At 43.0% G+C, this 21,062-nt stretch overlaps 1 protein-coding gene across 1 annotated transcript in view; it reads left to right on the forward strand.

Moving 5' to 3' along the window:
* Nucleotides 3,171–21,062, forward strand: part of LOC110436431 — a 112,079-nt gene continuing 94,187 nt past the window's right edge. The window contains exons 1-5 of the mRNA XM_021463530.1: nt 3,171–3,707; nt 3,822–6,101; nt 6,192–6,618; nt 6,853–6,891; nt 7,480–8,029. Of these exons, the coding sequence (XP_021319205.1) occupies nt 3,171–3,707; nt 3,822–6,101; nt 6,192–6,618; nt 6,853–6,891; nt 7,480–8,029 (3,833 nt within the window). The remainder of the gene's footprint in view (nt 3,708–3,821; nt 6,102–6,191; nt 6,619–6,852; nt 6,892–7,479; nt 8,030–21,062) is intronic.

The raw sequence follows: 21,062 nt of genomic DNA on the forward strand, positions 1-21,062 counted from the left end.
CATATGGTATGTTTCATGCAGACCGTGCATCTATCTTGCATCAAGATTAGCACTATCTCCAAATAGACCGAACCGAGCTTTCAATTGAGCCTTTTACCTATGAGTACCATCGGGTGCGTCCAAAATGGTTTCTTAGCCTATGCTGCATTATGTGCAAACTTTGCACTTATCTTGCACCGAAACTAACATTGTCTCAAAGCAGACCAAAGCAAGATTTTGTACGACACACGTCATCTACGAGTTCCATCATGTGCGTCCAGATTGATTTCCAAGCATTTGTTATATTCCATGCAAACCGCGCACCTATCTTGCATCAAGATTAGCACTATCTCCAAATAGACCGAACCAAGCATCCACTTGAGCCCCTTCACCTAGGAGTGCCAACAAGTGCGTCCAAAATGGTTTCTTAGGCTATGGTGCATTAGGTGCAAACTGTGCACCTATCTTGCACCGAAACTAACAATGTCTTCAAATGGACCGAAGCGAGATTCCATATAACACACGTCGTCAAGGAGTTCCATCGGGTGCATCCAAATTGATTTCCAAGCATATGGTATGTTCCATGCAAACCATGCACCTACCTTGCATAAGGATTAGCACTATCTCCAAACTGACCGAACCAAGCTTCCACTTGAGCCTCTTCACCCAAGAGTACCAAATAGTGCATCCAAAATGATTTCTTAGACTATGGTGCATTAGGCGCAAACTGTGCACCTATCTTGCACTAAAACTTACAATGTCTACAAATGGACCGAAGCAAGATTCCATATGACACACGTCATCTAGGAGTTCCATGGGGTGTCTCCAAATTGATTTCTAAGCATATGGTATGTTCCTTGCAAATCATACACCTATCTTGCATCAACAGGTGATTCCAAAATGGTTTCTTAGACTATGGTGCATTAGGCGCAAACCATGCACATATCTTGCACCGAAACTAACAATCTCTCCAAACTGACCGAACCAAGCTTCCACTTGAGCCTCTTCAACCAAGAGTACCAAACAGTGCAACCAAAATTGTTTCTTAGACTATGGTGCATTAGGCGTAAACTGTGCACCTATCTCGGACTAAAACTTACAATGTCTACAAACGAACCGAAGCAAGATTCCATATGACACACGTCATCTAGGAGTTCTATTGGGTGCGTCCAAATTGATTTCCAAGCATATGGTATGTTCTATGCAAACCGTGCACCTATCTTGCATCAAGATTAGCACTATCTCCAAACAGACCGAACCGAGCTTCCACTTGAGCCTCTTCATCTAGGAGTACAAACAGGTGATGAGGACATCCCTAGCATTCATTCATCTTCAAATGAAACTCCACTTGATATAAGTGGTCCAATTACAAGAAGTAGAGCTAAACAATTGGAGAAGGAAATTCATTCTCAGGTGAACGCTAACCTTATGTTTAATAATCAGTTTATGTTGAATGATCCTATACTTTTGAGTTCTTGTTTCAATGTCCTTAGGAATGATGGAGGGTATGAACCAGCATGGGATGAAGATGGATTCAAGCCTTTGGACATCTGAACCAAGAAGCCTATCGTGTGCATAAATAAAATGGTGGTTCATTACTTCTGCATGAGAAGGCAACCAGAAGCTAGATGGCTGACCCATGGTACAAATTCCAAGCATCACCACGGACAGAATACAAGGAGTTACGTGGCATTCTACAGATGGATGAAAGCATCTTTAAGTCTATGTTGCAGCCCATCAAACGGTTCATTATTTAGACTTCCCAATAAAGAGTTATGCTCATTTTAGTAACTGCTGCCAGAAGCTGAGAAGACGCGTGAACCAGCCACGAAATCCACTAGTGGATGTGCATGCTGTCATGTATTCAAAGCTGAACGCCCCTATCTATATATATCTCTTGTACTAGACAATGAAAGGACACATCTTGCTTGGTTAAAATTCAGAATACACAAACTCGTGGAGTTTTGTTTATGCGTGAGTCTTGAGAGGCTTGCAAAACTTATTCTTTCGATTCCTGAGGGAGTTGTAGAACGCCGAACTGCGGTTCATCCAGTTTGTGCCTTCACGTCTATACGGCGTGATTGCGTGGGCTGTTCGTCGGTACGTGGAAGGGTGATTGTCTCGGTAGTTCGTCGCGTGGACAGCCTCGCGGTGCACTGCCTCTTCACCAGGTCACGCAGCGACAAGTTATCAAGTTCGCGAATCCTACGAGAAGATCGGGCCACAACGACTTGTCTCACGCTATCCCTAGGCGTGAGCATATCATCTGGTACCAAAGCCTTCGTTTCCTCGGTAGGATTGTTCTTGATTTTGGTAGGATAGAGTTTAAATACCTACTGTCCACTGAGAGCCAAAAAGAAAACCTACAGCCCAAATTCATATGTGCTACTGATTTTGTAGTTTGCTTTATCGAGTTTTAATCCTTTAATATTTGTCTAGTTGCTGAATTTTTCTTTTCCACATTGTTCTAGTTATTATCTTTGTTCTAATCATCAAATTGCTTGCTGCATGTACCCATCCATCCCACCCTTGATCTGATCATCATTGCTTGCTGCGTATATATAAACAAACAAAAAATACCCACCCATCCCACCCTTGTTTTCTAACCGCCACATATTCCCCACCGCAGTTTCTTGTTTTTGTGCTGCACCATCCATCTTAGTGATCCCCTTTAGTTGAAAGTTGTGCTGCGTTTGACACAGAGGTTAAAAGAAAAGATGTCTATGGGTCAAAAGATGGACTGAAAACGAGTTTTTGTTCCAAAAAAAAAGAGAAAAAAAAGAAAAGCAAGAAAGAAAAAAAAAGAAAAACAAAAAGAGAACTGTGTGCAGCACACCAAAAAGGGGTTTGGGCAGCAACAAGTTTTCGGTTGGTGCAAATTGGTGATCATCTATCCACTCATTCCTTTCTTTGTGCATCCTTTCCTTTATATTCAGCAACTTAGACTTCTGTTCTTGGATTATTATTTGGTTTTGCATCACTACATTTCAGTGCATTCCACTAACATATTACCCCACCAAGCTCCACTTAAAGCACCGTGAGTTGTTGCACCGTCGTCGCTGTTACAATCACTCTTCCCTACAGATCGCAGCCCCGGTTCTTGCTCTTTTCAGGGAGAGAAAGAACTTGTTTTGTAAGTGGTGAGGGAGTGATTCCACATATATATTGTCCTTTTTTTTTTCTCTACTAACATGGCAGGACGTGGAGATGGTGCCGCTGTTTCGGTGGAGGAATTTCAGGAGTTGCGTACACAAATGAATGATTTGGTGCAGCAGCTCCAAACTCTCCAATTGAACATACCACGTCGAGAACCGCCACCAAATGAGGATGATGATATTGACGAGGAGGATGAGCCACCGCGTCGTCCCGCTGGTCGTAGACGTGGCGGGCGTGGTCATGGTCTTCTTAATTTTGGTCGTGCTCGGCGCATTCCTGTTCAAGGTGGACGAGATTATGATGGTGATGATGATATGTTGTCTGACATGGATGATCATCGCCATGGTGCCCATCGTGGTTATCGTGACCGCCACCGTCGCCTTGATGATGATGGTTTAAGCAAAGTGAAAGTGTCTATTCCAAAATTTAATGGAAAAGAAAGTGCTGATGATTATTTTGAGTGGGAGACTAAGGTTGAACAGATCTTTGATTTGTATCCTTATCCTCCTGTCAAGAAAGCAAAGCTTGCTGCAATTGAGTTTTCAGGCTATGCAATCACTTGGTGGAATCAAGTGTGTACTGAACTCTGACGCGCTGGACATGATCGTATTACTTGGGAAGACATGAAGAGGGAAATGCGACGTCGTTTTGTTCCTGCATATTACTCTCGTGATCTACATTTGAAGCTAAAACGTCTTGTGCAAGGTACTCGTACTGTTGATGAATATTTTCAAGAATTGGAAATGTGTTTACTTCGTACAGGGATAACTGAAGATGAGGAATCCACAATGGCTCGATTTCTGGTTGGCCTCAATAAGCCCATTGCTGATAAAGTGGATATGACAAACTACACATGTCTCACTGAGTTGGTACATTTTGCAAAAAGGGCAGAACGACAACTTGCTGGATCTTATAAAGATCGTGCTTCATTTTCAGCTCATAATAGTGCTACTTCATGGCGCCAGTCACAGCAGCACGGGTCAGGGGTGCACACACCTACATCTCGTGCAACTTCTTCCAAACATTTTGATTCCAAAGGCAAAGCTGTAAGCTCTACTCAGTCCAGCTCCTCTGCTACTGCAGCCCCAAGGCATACAAGCAAGATTGAGTGTTTTAAGTGTGGTGGTCATGGGCATAAGCAAGCTGAATGTCCCAATCGTCGTACGATTATTGCCCTTGCTGATGGTTCATATGATTCACAAAGTGAAGAGGAGGACGAGTTTCACAATGTCTTTGCAGATCATACTCTTGACACTTGTGAGTATTCAGCTGAGGATGGTACTTTTGAGCTAGGTCTGAATTGTTTAGCTATTCAACCTATTCTAACTTTTGCTCCCAGTGACATGATAGAAGATGTTATTTCTCCATATTCTAATGAGATTACTAGTGCTGATTTTGATGAGTTGCTTGCTGATTTTCCTGATTTGGAGCCTTCTAAAATGAATAGATCATCTCCTTATTTGGTGGTTAGAAGAGTTCTTTCCACTCAGTTTGTTGCTGCTGAACAAGGACAACGTCATAATTTGTTTCAGTCCCGATGCAAAGTGAAAGGTCAAGTGTGTCGTTTCATCATAGATGGTGGGAGCTGCAATAATATTGTTAGTGCCTTGCTTGTTGAGAAGCTTGGCCTACCAACACGCCGCCATCCACACCCTTACCATATGCAGTGGCTGAATAATTCAGGGACAGTGAAGGTCTCATCCATGGTTCGTTTGTCTTTCTCCATTGGTGACTATCATGGTGAGGTTGATTGTGATATTGTACCCATGCAAGCATGCCATTTGCTGTTGGGTCGTCCATGGCAGTTTGATGTGGATTCGGTGCACTTTGGGCGGTCTAACAAGTATACTTTCATCCACAACGACAAGAAGGTGGTTCTTGTTCCATTATCTCCAGAAGAGATCTATGCTTCAGATGTGGCTCGCATGAAAAAAGAAGAATCTGACAAAAGAAAATTGAGTGAGGCTGCCAACACTAGTAAGGGAGAGACTTCTAACCAATCTAGCCACATAAAGCCTCTTTCCACTACAAAACACCACCACCAAAATGAGTGCTTATTTGTGAGCAGGAGTGATTTGAGAGAAGTGAGGAACACCACAGCCCCATTCTTTGTGCTCTTGCACAAGGAGGTCCTACTTTCAACTAACGATTTACCTTCATCGCTGCCTAGTGCTGTTCTTGATCTCTTACAGGACTTTGAAGATGTTTTTCCTGATGAGGTACCAGCTGGCCTTCCTCCACTCCGTGGTATTGAGCATCAAATCGATTTGGTACCTGGAGCTTCTCTTCCCAATCGTCCAGCCTACCGTGCTAATCCTGAAGAAACCAAAGAAATTCAGCGACAGGTAAAAGAGCTTTTGGACAAAGGGTATGTTCGTGAATCTCTATCACCTTGTGCTGTTCCAGTACTTTTGGTCCCTAAGAAAGATGGATCTTGGCGCATGTGTGTCGATTGTCGTGCCATTAATGCTATAACTGTACGATATCGCCATCCCATTCCTAGGCTTGATGACATGTTAGATGAATTGAGCGGCTCAACTATTTTCACCAAGATTGATTTACGCAGTGGCTATCACCAAATTCGCATGAAAATTGGTGATGATTGGAAGACAACATTTACAACCAAATTTGGCTTGTATGAATGGCTTGTGATGCCCTTTGGCTTGACAAATGCTCCTTCAACTTTTATGCGCTTAATGAATCATGTTTTACAAGCTTTCATTGGCAAGTTTGTAGTTGTTTATTTTGATGATATTCTGATCTATAGCAAATCATTTGATGAACATCTTGATCATATCCATCAAGTACTTGCTGTTTTGAGGGAAGAGAAATTGTATGCCAACATTGCTAAGTGCACATTTTGCACAGATCGTGTTGTTTTTCTTGGTTTTGTTGTGACTGCAGATGGCATCCAGGTTGATGAAGAGAAGGTTAAGGCAATAAAGGATTGGCCTACTCCTACAAATATGAGCCAAATTCGAAGTTTCCATGGTCTTGCAGGTTTCTATCGACGATTTGTTAAAGATTTCAGCACGATCGCTGCACCACTTAACAACTTGACAAAGAAGGATGTTCCATTCAAATGGGGAGATGACCAAGAGCAAGCCTTTGTAGAGTTAAAAAGAAAGCTTTGTGAAGCACCACTGCTGCAGCTACCTAACTTCGGTAAGACTTTTGAGATTGAATGTGATGCAAGTGGTATTGGCATTGGAGGTGTGCTACTTCAAGAAGGTAAACCTATTGCCTACTTTTCTGAAAAGTTAAATGGTCCACATCTGAATTATTCTGTCTATGATAAAGAGCTTTATGCCTTAGTTCGAGTTTTGGAAGTTTGGCAACATTATTTGTTACCTAAAGAATTTGTCATCCATTCTGATCATGAAGCTTTGAAATATTTAAAAAGTCAAGGCAAACTGAATCGTAGACATGCTAAATGGATCGAGTTCATAGAAACATTTCCGTATGTTGTTAAACATAAGCGTGGTAAAGATAACATTGTTGCAGATGCTTTGTCAAGAAGGTGTGGTTTGGTTACACAATTAGATACAAAAGTGCTTGGTTTGGAATCCATTAAAACACTCTATGCAACTGATTCTGATTTTAAAGAACCTTTCTCTCATTGCATTGCTGGAAAAGGCTGGGACAAGTATTATGTACATGATGATTTTTTATTTCGAACTAACAAACTATGCATTCCAGCCTGCTCGATTCGTCAAGTTCTTTTACAGGAAGCACATGCTGGTGGCTTAGCTGGTCATTTTGGCATCAAAAAGACATTGGACATGCTCTCTGATCATTTCTTTTGGCCACATATGCGACGTGATGTTCAACGACATGTCGAGCGCTGCATAATCTGCTTGAAAGCTAAGTCCCGCCTTAATCCCCATGGTCTCTATACTCCATTACCAATCCCAACTGTACCTTGGGAAGATATATCCATGGATTTTATTTTGGGATTACCAAGGTCTCAGAGGGGGAGGGACTCTATCTTCGTTATTGTTGATCGCTTCTCAAAAATGGCACATTTTATTCCATGTCACAAGAGCGATGATGCTTCACACGTTGCTGATTTGTTTTTCAGGGAGATTGTTCGTTTACATGGAGTGCCAAAGACTATTGTTTCAGACCGAGATACAAAATTCCTGAGCTATTTTTGGAAGACATTATGGGCTAAACTTGGCACGAAGTTGTTATTTTCCACCACTTGTCACCCACAAACGGATGGGCAAACTGAAGTTGTCAACCGTACCCTGTCCACCATGCTGCGTGCCGTGCTAAAAAAGAATTTGAAGCAGTGGGAAGAATGTCTTCCACATGTCGAATTTGCTTATAATAGGGCACTACATTCCACAACAAATTTTTTTCCATTTGAAATTGTTTATGGTTTTAAGCCACATACTCCCATGGATCTTTTGCCTTTACCATTACAGGAACAAGTTAACTTGGATGCAGCGAAGAGATCCAACTTTATCAAGAAGCTACATGATGAGACAAGAAGAAATATTGAGAAGAAATCAGCACAATATGCAAAGCAAGCGAACAAAGGTAAGAAGAAGGTTACATTTCAGCCCGGTGACCTCGTGTGGTTGCATCTACGCAAGGATCGATTTCCCCAACAACGTAAGAGTAAGTTATCACCTAGAGGTGATGGTCCATTCAAGGTTCTAAAAAAGATAAATGATAATGCATACAAAATTGAGCTGCCACCTGAATATTCCAATGTTAGTCCAACATTCAATGTCAAAGACTTGCTTCCATTTGTTGGTGAGCCTGAGTCGAGGACGACTCCTTCTCAAGAGGGGGAGGCTGATGAGGACATCCCTAGCATTCATTCATCTTCAAATGAAACTCCACTTGATATAAGTGGTCCAATTACAAGAAGTAGAGCTAAACAATTGGAGAAGGAAATTCATTCTCAGGTGAACGCTAACCTTATGTTTAATAATCAGTTTATGTTGAATGATCCTATACTTTTGAGTTCTTGTTTCAATGTCCTTAGGAATGATGGAGGGTATGAACCAGCATGGGATGAAGATGGATTCAAGCCTTTGGACATCTGAACCAAGAAGCCTATCGTGTGCATAAATAAAATGGTGGTTCATTACTTCTGCATGAGAAGGCAACCAGAAGCTAGATGGCTGACCCATGGTACAAATTCCAAGCATCACCACGGACAGAATACAAGGAGTTACGTGGCATTCTACAGATGGATGAAAGCATCTTTAAGTCTATGTTGCAGCCCATCAAACGGTTCATTATTTAGACTTCCCAATAAAGAGTTATGCTCATTTTAGTAACTACTGCCAGAAGCTGAGAAGACGCGCGAACTAGCCACGAAATCCACTAGTGGATGTGCATGCTGTCATGTATTCAAAGCTGAACGCCCCTATCTATATATATCTCTTGTACTAGACAATGAAAGGACACATCTTGCTTGGTTAAAATTCAGAATACACAAACTCGTGGAGTTTCGTTTATGCGTGAGTCTTGAGAGGCTTGCAAAACTTGTTCTTTCGATTCCTGAGGGAGTTGTAGAACGCCGAACTGCGGTTCATCCAGTTTGTGCCTTCACGTCTATACGGCGTGATTGCGTGGGCTGTTTGTCGGTACGTGGAAGGGTGATTGTCTCGGTAGTTCGTCGCGTGGACAGCCTCGCGGTGCACTGCCTCTTCACCAGGTCACGCAGCGACAAGTTATCAAGTTCGCGAATCCTACGAGAAGATCGGGCCACAACGACTTGTCTCACGCTATCCCTAGGCGTGACCATATCAACAGGTGTGTCAAAAATGGTTTCTTAGACTATGGTGCATTATGCACAAACTATGCACCTATCTTGCACCGAAACTAACATTGTCTCCAAACAGACCAAAGCGAGATACCTTTTGACACACGTCATCTAGGAGTTCCATTGGATGCGTCCAAATTGATTTCTTAACATATGGTACGTTGCATGCAAACTGTGCAACTATCTTGCATCAATATTAGTACTATATTCGAACAGACCAAATCGAGCCTCCACTTGAGCCTCTTCAACTACGAGTACCATCGGGTGCGTCTAAAATGGTTTCTTAGCCTATGATGCATTAGGAGTAAATCGTGCACATATCTTCTACCAAAACTAACAGTCTCTAAATGATCCGAAGCAAGATTCCATATGACACAAATCATTAAGGAGTTATATCAGGTGCGTCCTAATTGATTTCTAAGAATATCGTATGTCCATGCAAACCATGCATCTATCTTGCATCAAGATTAGCACTATCTCCAAACAGATCGAACCGAGCATCCACTTGAGCCTCTTCACCTAGGAGTACCAACAAGTGCGTTCAAAATGGTTTCCTAGAATATGGTGCATTGGGTGCAAACTATGCACCTACCTTGCACCGAAACTAACAATGTCTCCAAATGGACCGAAGCGAGATTCCAAATGACACACGTCATCAAGGAGTTCCATCGGGTGCATCCAAATTGATTTCCAAGCATATGGTATGTTCCATGCAAATCGTGCACCTATCTTGCATCAAGACTAGCACTATATCTAAACAGACCGAACCAAGCCTCCACTGGGGCCTCTTCACCTAGGAGTACCAACAGGTGATTCCAAAATGGTTTCTTAGACTTTGGTGCATTAGGCGCAAACCGTGCACGTATCTTGCACCGAAACTAATACTATCTCTAAGCACACCAAAGCGAGATTCCATATGACACACGTCATCAAGGAGTTATATCAGGTGTGTCCAAATTAATTTCTAAGCATATGGTACGTTCCATGCAGGCCGTGCATCTATCTTGCATCAAGATTAGCACTATCTCCAAATAGACCGAACCGAGCTTTCAATTGAGCCTTTTACCTAAGAGTACCATCGGGTGCGTCCAAAATGGTTGCTTAGCCTATGCTGCATTATGTGCAAAATTTGCACCTATCTTGCACTAAAACTAACATTGTCTCTAAGCAGACCAAAGCAAGATTTTGTATGACACACGTCATCTAGGAGTTCCATCATGTGCGTCCAGATTGATTTCCAAGCATTTGTTATGTTCCATGCAAACCGCGCACCTATCTTGCATCAAGATTAGCACTATCTCCAAATAGACCGAACTGAGCATCCACTTGAGCCCCTTCACCTAGGAGTGACAACAAGTGCGTCCAAAATGGTTTCTTAGGTTATGGTTCATTAGGTGCAAACTGTGCACCTATCTTGCACCGAAACTAACAATGTCTTCAAATGGACCGAAGCGAGATTCCATATGACACACGTCGTCAAGGAGTTCCATCGGGTGCATCCAAATTGATTTCCAAGCATATGGTATGTTCCATGCAAACCATGCACCTACCTTGCATAAGGATTATCACTATCTCCAAACTGACCGAACCAAGCTTCCACTTGAACCTCTTCACCCAAGAGTACCAAATAGTGCATCCAAAATGATTTCTTAAACTATGGTGCATTAGGCGCAAACTGTGCACCTATCTTGCACCAAAACTTACAATGTCTACAAATGGACCGAAGCAAGATTCCATATGACACACGTCATCTAGGAGTTCCATTGGGTGTCTCCAAATTGATTTCTAAGCATATGGTATGTTCCTTGCAAATCATACACCTATCTTGCATCAAGATTAGCACTATCTCCAAACATATCAAACCGAGCTTCCACTTGAGCCTCTTCACCGAAGAACCAACAGGTGCTTCCAAAATGGTTTCTTAGACTATGGTGCATTAGGCGCAAACCATGCACATATCTTGCACCGAAACTAACAATATTTCTAAACAGACCAAAGTGAGAGTCCATATGACACACATCATCTAGGAGTTCCATCATGTGCGTCCAAATTGATTTCCAAGCATATGGTATATTCCTTGCAAACCGTGCACCTATCTTGCATCAAGATTAGCACTATCTCTAAACAGACCGAACCGAGCATCCACTTGAGCCCCTTCACCTAGGAGTACCAACAAGTGCGTCCAAAATGGTTTCTTAAACTATGGTGCATTAGGTGCAAACTGTGCACCTATCTTGCACCGAAACTAACAATGTCTCCAAATGGACCGAAGCGAGATTCCATATGACACACGTTGTCACGGAGTTCCATCGGGTGCATCCAAATTGATTTCCAAGCATATGGTATGTTCCATGCAAACCATGCACCTACCTTGCATAAGGATTAGCACTATCTCCAAACTGACCGAACTAAGCTTCGACTTGAGCCTCTTCACCCAAGAGTACCAAATAGTGCAACCAAAATGGTTTCTTAGACTATGGTGCATTAGGCGCAAACTGTGCACCTATCTCGCACTAAAACTTACAATGTCTACAAACGAACCGAAGCAAGATTCCATATGACACACGTCATCTAGGAGTTCTATTGGGTGCGTCCAAATTGATTTCCAAGCCTATGGTATGTTCTATGCAAACCGTGCACCTATCTTGCATCAAGATTAGCACTATCTCCAAACAGACCGAACCAAGCTTCCACTTGAGCCTCTTCATCTAGGAGTACAAACAGGTGTGTCAAAAATGGTTTCTTAGACTATGGTGCATTATGCACAAACTATGCACCTATCTTGCACCGAAACTAACATTGTCTCCAAACAGACCAATGCGAGATTCCATTTGACACACGTCATCTAGGAGCTCCATTGGGTGCGTCCAAATTATTTCTTAACATATGGTACGTTGCATGCAAACTGTGCAACTATCTTGCATCAAGATTAGTACTATATTCGAATAGACCAAATCGAGCCTCCACTTGAGCCTCTTCAACTACGAGTACCATCGGGTGCGTCTAAAATGGTTTCATAGCCTATGATGCATTAGGCGTAAATCGTGCACATATCTTCTACCGAAACTAACACTGTCTCTAAATGATACGAAGCAAGATTCCATATGACACAAATCATTAAGGAGTTATATCAGGTGCGTCCTAATTGATTTCTAAGCATATCGTATGTCCATGCAAACCATGCATCTATCTTGCATCAAGATTAGCACTATCTCCAAACAGATCGAACCGAGCATCCACTTGAGCCTCTTCACCTAGGAGTACCAACAAGTGCGTCCAAAATGGTTTCCTAGAATATGGTGCATTAGGTGCAATCTGTGCACCTACCTTGCACCGAAACTAACAATGTCTCCAAATGGACCGAAGCGAGATTCCAAATGACACACGTCATCAAGGAGTTCCATCAGGTGCATCCAAATTGATTTCCAAGCATATGGTATGTTCCATGCAAATCGTGCACCTATCTTGCATCAAGACTAGCACTATCTCTAAACAGACCGAACCAAGCCGCCACTTGAGCCTCTTCACCTAGGAGTACCAACAGGTGCTTCCAAAATGGTTTCCTAGTCTTTGGTGCATTAGGCGCAAACCGTGCACATATCTTGCACCGAAACTAATACTATCTCTAAGCACACCAAAGCGAGATTCCATATGACACACGTCATCAAGGAGTTCTATCTGGTGTGTCCAAATTAATTTCTAAGCATATGGTACGTTCCATGCAGACCGTGCATCTATCTTGCATCAAGATTAGCACTATCTCCAAATAGACCGAACCGAGCTTTCAATTGAGCCTTTTACCTAGGAGTACCATCGGGTGCGTCCAAAATGGTTTCTTAGCCTATGCTGCATTATGTGCAAACTTTGCACCTATCTTCCACCGAAACTAAGATTGTCTCTAAGCAGACCAAAGCAAGATTTTGTATGACACACGTCATCTAGGAGTTCCATCATGTGCGTCCAGATTGATTTCCAAGCATTTGTTATGTTCCGTGCAAACCACGCACCTATCTTGCATCAAGATTAGCACTATCTCCAAATAGACCGAACCGAGCATCCACTTGAGCCCCTTCACCTAGGAGTGCCAACAAGTGCGTCCAAAATGGTTTCTTAGGCTATGGTGCATTAGGTGCAAACTGTGCACCTATCTTGCACCGAAACTAACAATGTCTTCAAATGGACCGAAGCGAGATTCCATATGACACACGTCGTCAAGGAGTTCCATCGGGTGCATCCAAATTGATTTCCAAGCATATGGTATGTTCCATGCAATCCATGCACCTACCTTGCATAAGGATTAGCACTATCTCCAAACTGACCGAACCAATCTTCCACTTGAGCCTCTTCACCCAAGAGTACCAAATAGTGCATCCAAAATGATTTCTTAGACTATGGTGCATTAGGCGCAATTTGTGCACCTCTCTTGCAATAAAACTTACAATGTCTACAAACGGACCGAAGCAAGATTCCATATGACACACGTCATCTAGGAGTTCCATTGGGTGTCTCCAAATTGATTTCTAAGCATATGGTATGTTTCGTGCAAATCATGCACCTATCTTGCATCAAGATTAGCACTATCTCCAAACATATCAAACCGAGCTTCCACTTGAGCCTCTTCACCGAAGTACCAACAGGTGCTTCCAAAATGGTTTCTTAGACTATGGTGCATTAGGCGCAAACCATGCACATATCTTGCACCGAAACTAAAAATATTTCTAAACAGACCAAAGTGAGATTCCATATGACACACATCATCTAGGAGTTCGATCATGTGTGTCCAAATTGATTTCCAAGCATATGGTACGTTCCACGCAAACCGTGCACCTATCTTGCATCAAGATTAGCACTATCTCCAAACAGACCGAACCGAGCATCCACTTGAGCCCCTTCACCTAGGAGTACCAACAAGTGCGTCCAAAATGGTTTCTAAGACTATGGTGCATTAGGTGCAAACTGTGCACCTATCTTGCACCGAAACTAACAATGTCTCCAAATGGACCGAAGCGAGATTCCATATGACACACGTTGTCACGGAGTTCCATCAGGTGCATCAAAATTGATTTCCAAGCATATGGTATGTTCCATGCAAACCCTGCACCTACCTTGCATAAGGATTAGCACTATCTCCAAACTGACCGAACCAAGCTTCCACTTGAGCCTCTTCACCCAAAAGTACCAAATAGTGCAACCAAAATGGTTTCTTAGACTCTGGTGCATTAGGCGCAAACTGTGCACCTATCTCGCACTAAAACTTACAATGTCTACAAACAAACCGAAGCAAGATTCCATATGACATACGTCATCTAGGAGTTCTATTGGGTGCGTCCAAATTGATTTCCAAGCATATGGTATGTTCTATGCAAACCGTGCACCTATCTTGCATCAAGATTAGCACTATCTCCAAACAGACCGAACCGAGCTTCCACTTGAGCCTCTTCATCTAGGAGTAGAAACAGGTGTGTCAAAAATGGTTTCTTAGACTATGGTGCATTATGCACAAACTATGCACCTATCTTGCACCGAAACTAACATTGTCTCCAAACAGACCAAAGCGAGATTCTATTTGACACACGTCATCTAGGAGTTCCATTGGGTGCGTCCAAATTGATTTCTTAACATATGGTACGTTGCATGCAAACTATGCAACTATCTTGCATCAAGATTAGTACTATATTTGAAAACACCAAATTGAGCCTCCAGTTGAGCCTCTTCAACTACGAGTACCATTGGGTTCGTCTAAAATGGTTTCTTAGCCTATGGTGCAATATGCGTAAATCGTGCACATATCTTCTTCCAAAACTAACACTGTCTCTAAATGATCCGAAGCAAGATTCCATATGACACAAATCATTAAGGAGTTATATCAGGTGCGTCCTAATTGATTTCTAAGCATATCGTATGTCCATGCAAACCATGCATCTATCTTGCATCAAGATTAGCACTATCTCCAAACAGATCGAACCGAGCATCCACTTGAGCCTCTTCACCTAGGAGTACCAACAAGTGCGTCCAAAATGGTTTCCTAGAATATGGTGCATTAGGTGCAAACTGTGCACCTACCTTGCACCGAAACTAACAATGTCTCCAAATGGACCGAAGCGAGATTCCAAATGACACACGTCATCAAGGAGTTCCATCGGGTGCATCCAAATTGATTTCCAAGCATATGGTATGTTCCATGCAAATCGTGCACCTATCTTGCATCAAGACTAGCACTATCTCTAAACAGACCGAACCAAGCCTCCACTTGAGCCTCTTCACCTAGGATTACCAACAGGTGCTTCCAAAATGGTTTCTTAGACTTTGGTGCATTAGCCGCAAACCGTGCACATATCTTGCACCGAAACTAATACTATCTCTAAGCACACCAAAGCGAGATTCCATATGACACACGTCATCAAGGATTCTATCGGGTGTGTCCAAATTAATTTCTAAGCATATGGTACGTTCCATGCAGACCATGCATCTATCTTGCATCAAGATTAGCACTATCCCCAAATAGACAAAATCGAGCTTTCACTTGAGCCTTTTACGTATGAGTACCATCGGGTTCCTCCAAAATGGTTTCTTAGCCTATGCTGCATTATGTGCAAACCTTGCACCTATCTTGCACCGAAACTAACACTGTCTCCAAACAGAGCAAAGCAAGATTTTGTATGACACACGTCATCTAGGAGTTCCATCATGTGTGTCCAGATTGATTTCCAAGCATTTGGTATATTCCATGCAAACCGTGCACCTATCTTGCATCAAGATTAGCACTATCTCCAAACAGATCGAACCGAGCATCCACTTGAGCCCCTTCACCTAGGAGTACCAGCAAGTGCGTCCAAAATGGTTTCTTAGACTATGGTGCATTTGGTGCAAACTGTGCCCTATCTTGCACCGAAACTAACAATGTCTCCAAATGGACCGAAGTGAGATTCCATATGACACACGTTGTCACGGAGTTCCATCGGGTGCATCCAAATTGATTTCCTAGCATATGGTATGTTCCATGCAAACCATGCACCTACCTTGCATAAGGATTAGCACTATCTCCAAACTGACCGAACTAAGCTTCCACTTGAGCCTCTTCACCCAAGAGTACAAAATAGTGCAACCAAAATGGTTTCTCAGACTATGGTTCATTAGGCGCAAACTGTGCACCTATCTTGCACTAAAACCTACAATGTCTACAAACGGACCGAAGCAAGATTCCATATGACACACGTCATCTAGGAGTTCCAATGGGTGCGTCCAAATTGATTTCTAAGGATATGGTATGTTCCTTGGAAATCATGCACCTATCTTGCATTAAGATTAGCACTATCTCCAAACATATCAAACCAAGCTTCCACTTGAGGCTCTTCACCGAAGTACCAACAGGTGCTTCCAAAATGGTTTCTTAGACTATGGTGCATTAGGCGCAAACCATGCACATATCTTGCACCAAAACTAACACTATTTCTAAACAGACCAAAGTGAGATTCCATAAGACACACGTCATCAAGGAGTTCCATCGGGTGCATCCAAATTGATTTCTTAACATTTGGTACGTTGCATGCAAACTGTGCAACTATCTTGAATAAAGATTAGCACTATATCCGAACAGACCAAATCGAGCCTCCACTTGAGCCTCTTCAACTACGAGTACCATCGGGTGCGTCTAAAATGGTTTCTTAGCCTATGGTGCATTAGGCGTAAACCGTGCACATATCTTCTACCAAAACTAACACTGTCTCTAAATGAACCAAAGCAAGATTCCATATGACACAAATCATTAAGGAGTTACATTAGGTGCATCCTAATTGATTTCTAAGCATATCCTATGTCCATGCAAACCATGCTTATATCTTGCATAAAGATTAGCACTATCTCCAAATAGATCGAACCGAGCATCCACTTGAGCCCCTTCACCTAGGAGTACCAACAAGTGCGTCCAAAATGGTTTCTTAGAATATGGTGCATTAGGTGCAAACTGTGCACCTACCTTGCACCAAAACTAACAATGTCTCCAAATGGACGACAGCGAGATTCCAAATGACACACGTCATCAAGAAGTTCCATCGGGTGCATCCAAATTGATTTCTAAGCATATGGTATGTTCCATGCAAATCATGCACCTATCTTGCATCAAGACTAGCACTATCTCTAAATAGACCGAACCGAGCCTCCACTTGAGCCTCTTCACCTAGGAGTACCAACAGGTGCTTCCAAAATGGTTTCTTAGACTTTGGTGCATTAGGCGCAAACCGTGCACATATCTTGCACCAAAACCAATACTATCTCTAAGCACACCAAAGCGAGATTCCATATGACACACGTCATCAAGGATTCTATTGGGTGTGTCCAAATTAATTTCTATGCATATGGTACGTTCCATGCTGACCGTGCATCTATCTTGCATCAAGATTAGCACTATCTCCAAATAGACAAAATCGAGCTTTCACTTGAGCCTTTTATGTAACAGAACCGTCCAATTTATAAGAATTCAAGTGAACTAGCGACCACAGAAGCAGTCAAGCCAATGGACTTGAACCCAAATAAACCCGGTAGTCCGACGAAATCTCAAAGGACCTCGATTCAACCAACATACAACCAAGATCGTACATGATCAAGCATCACAATAATAACCATATCCAGATTTTCACATTGCTATCATCATTCTCATCATAACCATTAAGTTTATTTAGTGAATTCTACGTTGCCACTGCCCAAGTCAAGTTCTCACTATCCGGGAGAGACGACGATTCGAATCGATTCCTATCCAGCTGGAGGGGTATTCCTAGCACTCACCCAAGCTTACTTCATGAGGGCAGCTCGGATCACCTTTAGCACAACTCCGGACCAATTCGCGGGTCCGTCCAGCGCCGCACCCCCAGGGACCGCCAATCTGCCAGGGTCAGGACTCTAACCTGATACCTCGGACTTACGCCATTGACTCCCCGCACATACTTACTACCAACCAGGGTGCGCACTCATACAGAACGGGGTATCCGGCCTGAGTTGCACTCGTAGGCTTCGCGGTCGGAATGACTTATCCGGCCAGCTAAGTGATAGGCATGCGTTCAACATGACACGGGGACGTACAGCGATTCGGTCCTTAAATGACACAGACGGGGATAGATTCACACCCAAGACCTCCATGCCTTGTTGCTGCACTATCGTCATCCCGCCCGGTCTCAAGTTCATTGTTAGCACATGGTTATTTCCACGATAGCAATATAGCCAACCGTGATCAGCATCCACCTATCTCTCGCAGGTGACAGGAAATCACCCGACTTCTACCGAGCTAAGCATGGCTAAGCATCATTTCGATCTTGGACCTACTTAGGTGATGTATGAGGTGGACAAGGTAGTCATTATGCAGCAAGGGTGTCATATCAACGCCTAACACTTAGTGCAACAATACATAAACATAGTCAAATGATAGTTGTATATGATACCAAAAATAGTAGGAGGCTTATAATGCTCCGGGGCTTGCCTTCGACGTAAGTAGAGGGACGGTGATCAGGGCACTCCGGCAAGTCCTCCTCCTCCTCAGCTCCTTGAGGTAGCTCCCCTTGCTGTCCTTCCAACTCCAGCAGCTCGAACTCCAACACGGTCACGCCCTTGGGTACACCTATGCATGACAAGGAGATAAATATAGATAATGCACATATGATGCATGAGGTCATGATGAAGAGCCAAGGGAACATAAAACAAGGTATAACATGGGCATAAACTTCTAAACTAAGTGAATCATAAGATAACAAGTAAGTGCATACTTCTTCTCTGGTAGAGAGGCTAACTAGACAAGTTAATCAACCTTAGCTATTCCTACTCAGTCACTGGTTTCATAGACAAACCAACTTGTCACAAGTTTCAGCTATAACTTGAGCATCAGATGGCCAAACTAAGCAAGTAGATGGTAAGTGCATAATTATTAAGGTGATTTAATGAACATGCATTCCAAGTGCTCCAAAATTCCTAAGAAAACTACAGCAAGCTACTTATGCTAACACAAGTTTACTGTAAAATTTTCATGGCACTTGCAGATACAGTTGGTGAGATACAAAAATAACAAGCTAACAAAGGCATGCAAGGCATAAATGTGAAACCTTATCAAAAAGTGCCAAACAACAGATTTCAGATTTTTCCTAGCTTTGTCTACACATGAGTACAACACTCAGCAAATTTCACCACCAATGGAGTCATAATTTATTTATTAAAAATCCCACAAGAAACTCCTATTTGAACAAGAAATATTTATAACTTCACAATCAGGCATCCAAAAATCATTATAAATTTATCAGAGCCTATTCATGTCATTAGTAACAACACCCTAAATTTGCATGGCCAACAGATCAACAGATCTTCAGATATAATTACCCCCTTAAAATCCAAGATTAATTTGTATCTAATTTTTTCCACAAAAACATGGCATGCTTTGTATTTTTACTAAAAACTAGATGGCTACCAGAGCTCAGCAAAATTGGAACCATATCATTTGGATCTATAAAACTCGAGATATGAATTTTTCAAAATCAACACAGGATCTGCAAAACAGTGAACCAGGGGCGTAAGAGGGAGAGGCTGACACCCGGGACCCGCGCGTCAGAGAGACAGAGACAGGGGAGATGCTCGTCGCCGGCGAAGCTCAACGACGACGAGGTCTCGGCCGGATCCAAGGGCATCTACGTGTTCCTCTCATCAAGGCGACTCTGTTGACCTACTTTACCCGCGCTCTACTGGACTCTGGGATGCTCGCCGTCGGGAATGGCGAAGCGGCGGCGCTGCGCGACGTTACGCCGGTGGATCTAGGCAATGGCGACGCGGTAGAGCTTCACGCCGAGCATCAGTGAGCCAAGGGGAAGCGATAGGAACAAGAATGAAGGAAAATGGTGGAGCAGAGAGGCCTGGCCACGTTGCCGGTGAGCTCGGGCGGAACTCCGGCGAGGGAGAACAGCTCGGAGCTCGGCAATGCCGTCTCACCTGTGCTCGACAGTGGCCAAGAAGGTGACACCGAGGTAGAGGATGTCGAGGCGGAGCTCAGGGCGGGCTGGCTTGGCTGGAGGCGCGGTGGAACGGCCGGAGAAGCTCGCCGAAACGCGGCAGAGCTCGCTGTGGACGGAGGCGGACGCAATGTGGCGCTCTGGAGGGGCGAACGGCGCGTCTGAGGCGTCCACTCGGTGCGTGGCGTCCTGTGGACGACGTCGGGGCTGACAGGAGGGACCGGCGACGGCGTACGGCCGACACCTGGCCGGACACGCGGCGGCGGACGGCGACTGTCCAAACTGAATCGGTTTCTGAATCGGCCGATTGCAGTGACTGAAACTCCAACTTCATCGACGTTTTATTCTGTCACACCCCAAAATCCTAACTTTAGGATATGACTTAGAAAACACTAAAAACAAAGACAAAGAATTTATTTTTTTATAAAATGTTCCAACTTTATTATGTTGCCAACATGTTAGATAGTTGAAAAATGTGGGTTTCTAAAATTTTTGCAATATAACTTAGCGGTTTGTTGCATTCATGCCGTTGCATAGTATTTATGTTTGAAAACTGAGTTTAAATGTTTTTAAATATGCCTAGGGTTTGATCCCAACTTCATCTCCCCAAAATACCAAATCGATATTCAAAACTCCAATCACATCCAACAAAAATCTAGCATGTCCTATTCTATTTCTATCTCTTTCCTTTCTATTCTTTCTCAAGCTCTCGATCATTTTAGTGTCCACGAATTATTTAGGCCAATCTTTTGTTGCAACCATTCATATAAATGAATCTTAAATTTCCTTGCCCTTTCATGTGAAAACAACATCCCTCTCCTTGTGCTACAGCACCTATTTTTTCCATTCAACCAAAAATAACAGTTACACATAATGCTCATTCACAAATTTTCTTGACACTTTTTCTTTTAGTCAACTCCCCTTAATCTCACCATTTTATTTTTGAGCAGCAACTAAATCGCAGAGCATGGCCAGACTCCACAATCCTTTACTGCTCTCATGCACAAACAGATGCAATGTTCTTATCTTCAATTGCATGAAAGCATGCAACAGCTATTAATATCTCCTTTCCCTCTCATTCACGTGGTTAAGCAGCCCCTTCTTTCATAGTCATCCTCTCTCCTTTCTCTTGTCACACAATAATCGTCCACATCATGCAAATG

This window comes from Sorghum bicolor, chromosome 6 (genome assembly GCF_000003195.3).
Source record: "Sorghum bicolor cultivar BTx623 chromosome 6, Sorghum_bicolor_NCBIv3, whole genome shotgun sequence".
Classification (NCBI taxonomy): domain Eukaryota; kingdom Viridiplantae; phylum Streptophyta; class Magnoliopsida; order Poales; family Poaceae; genus Sorghum; species Sorghum bicolor.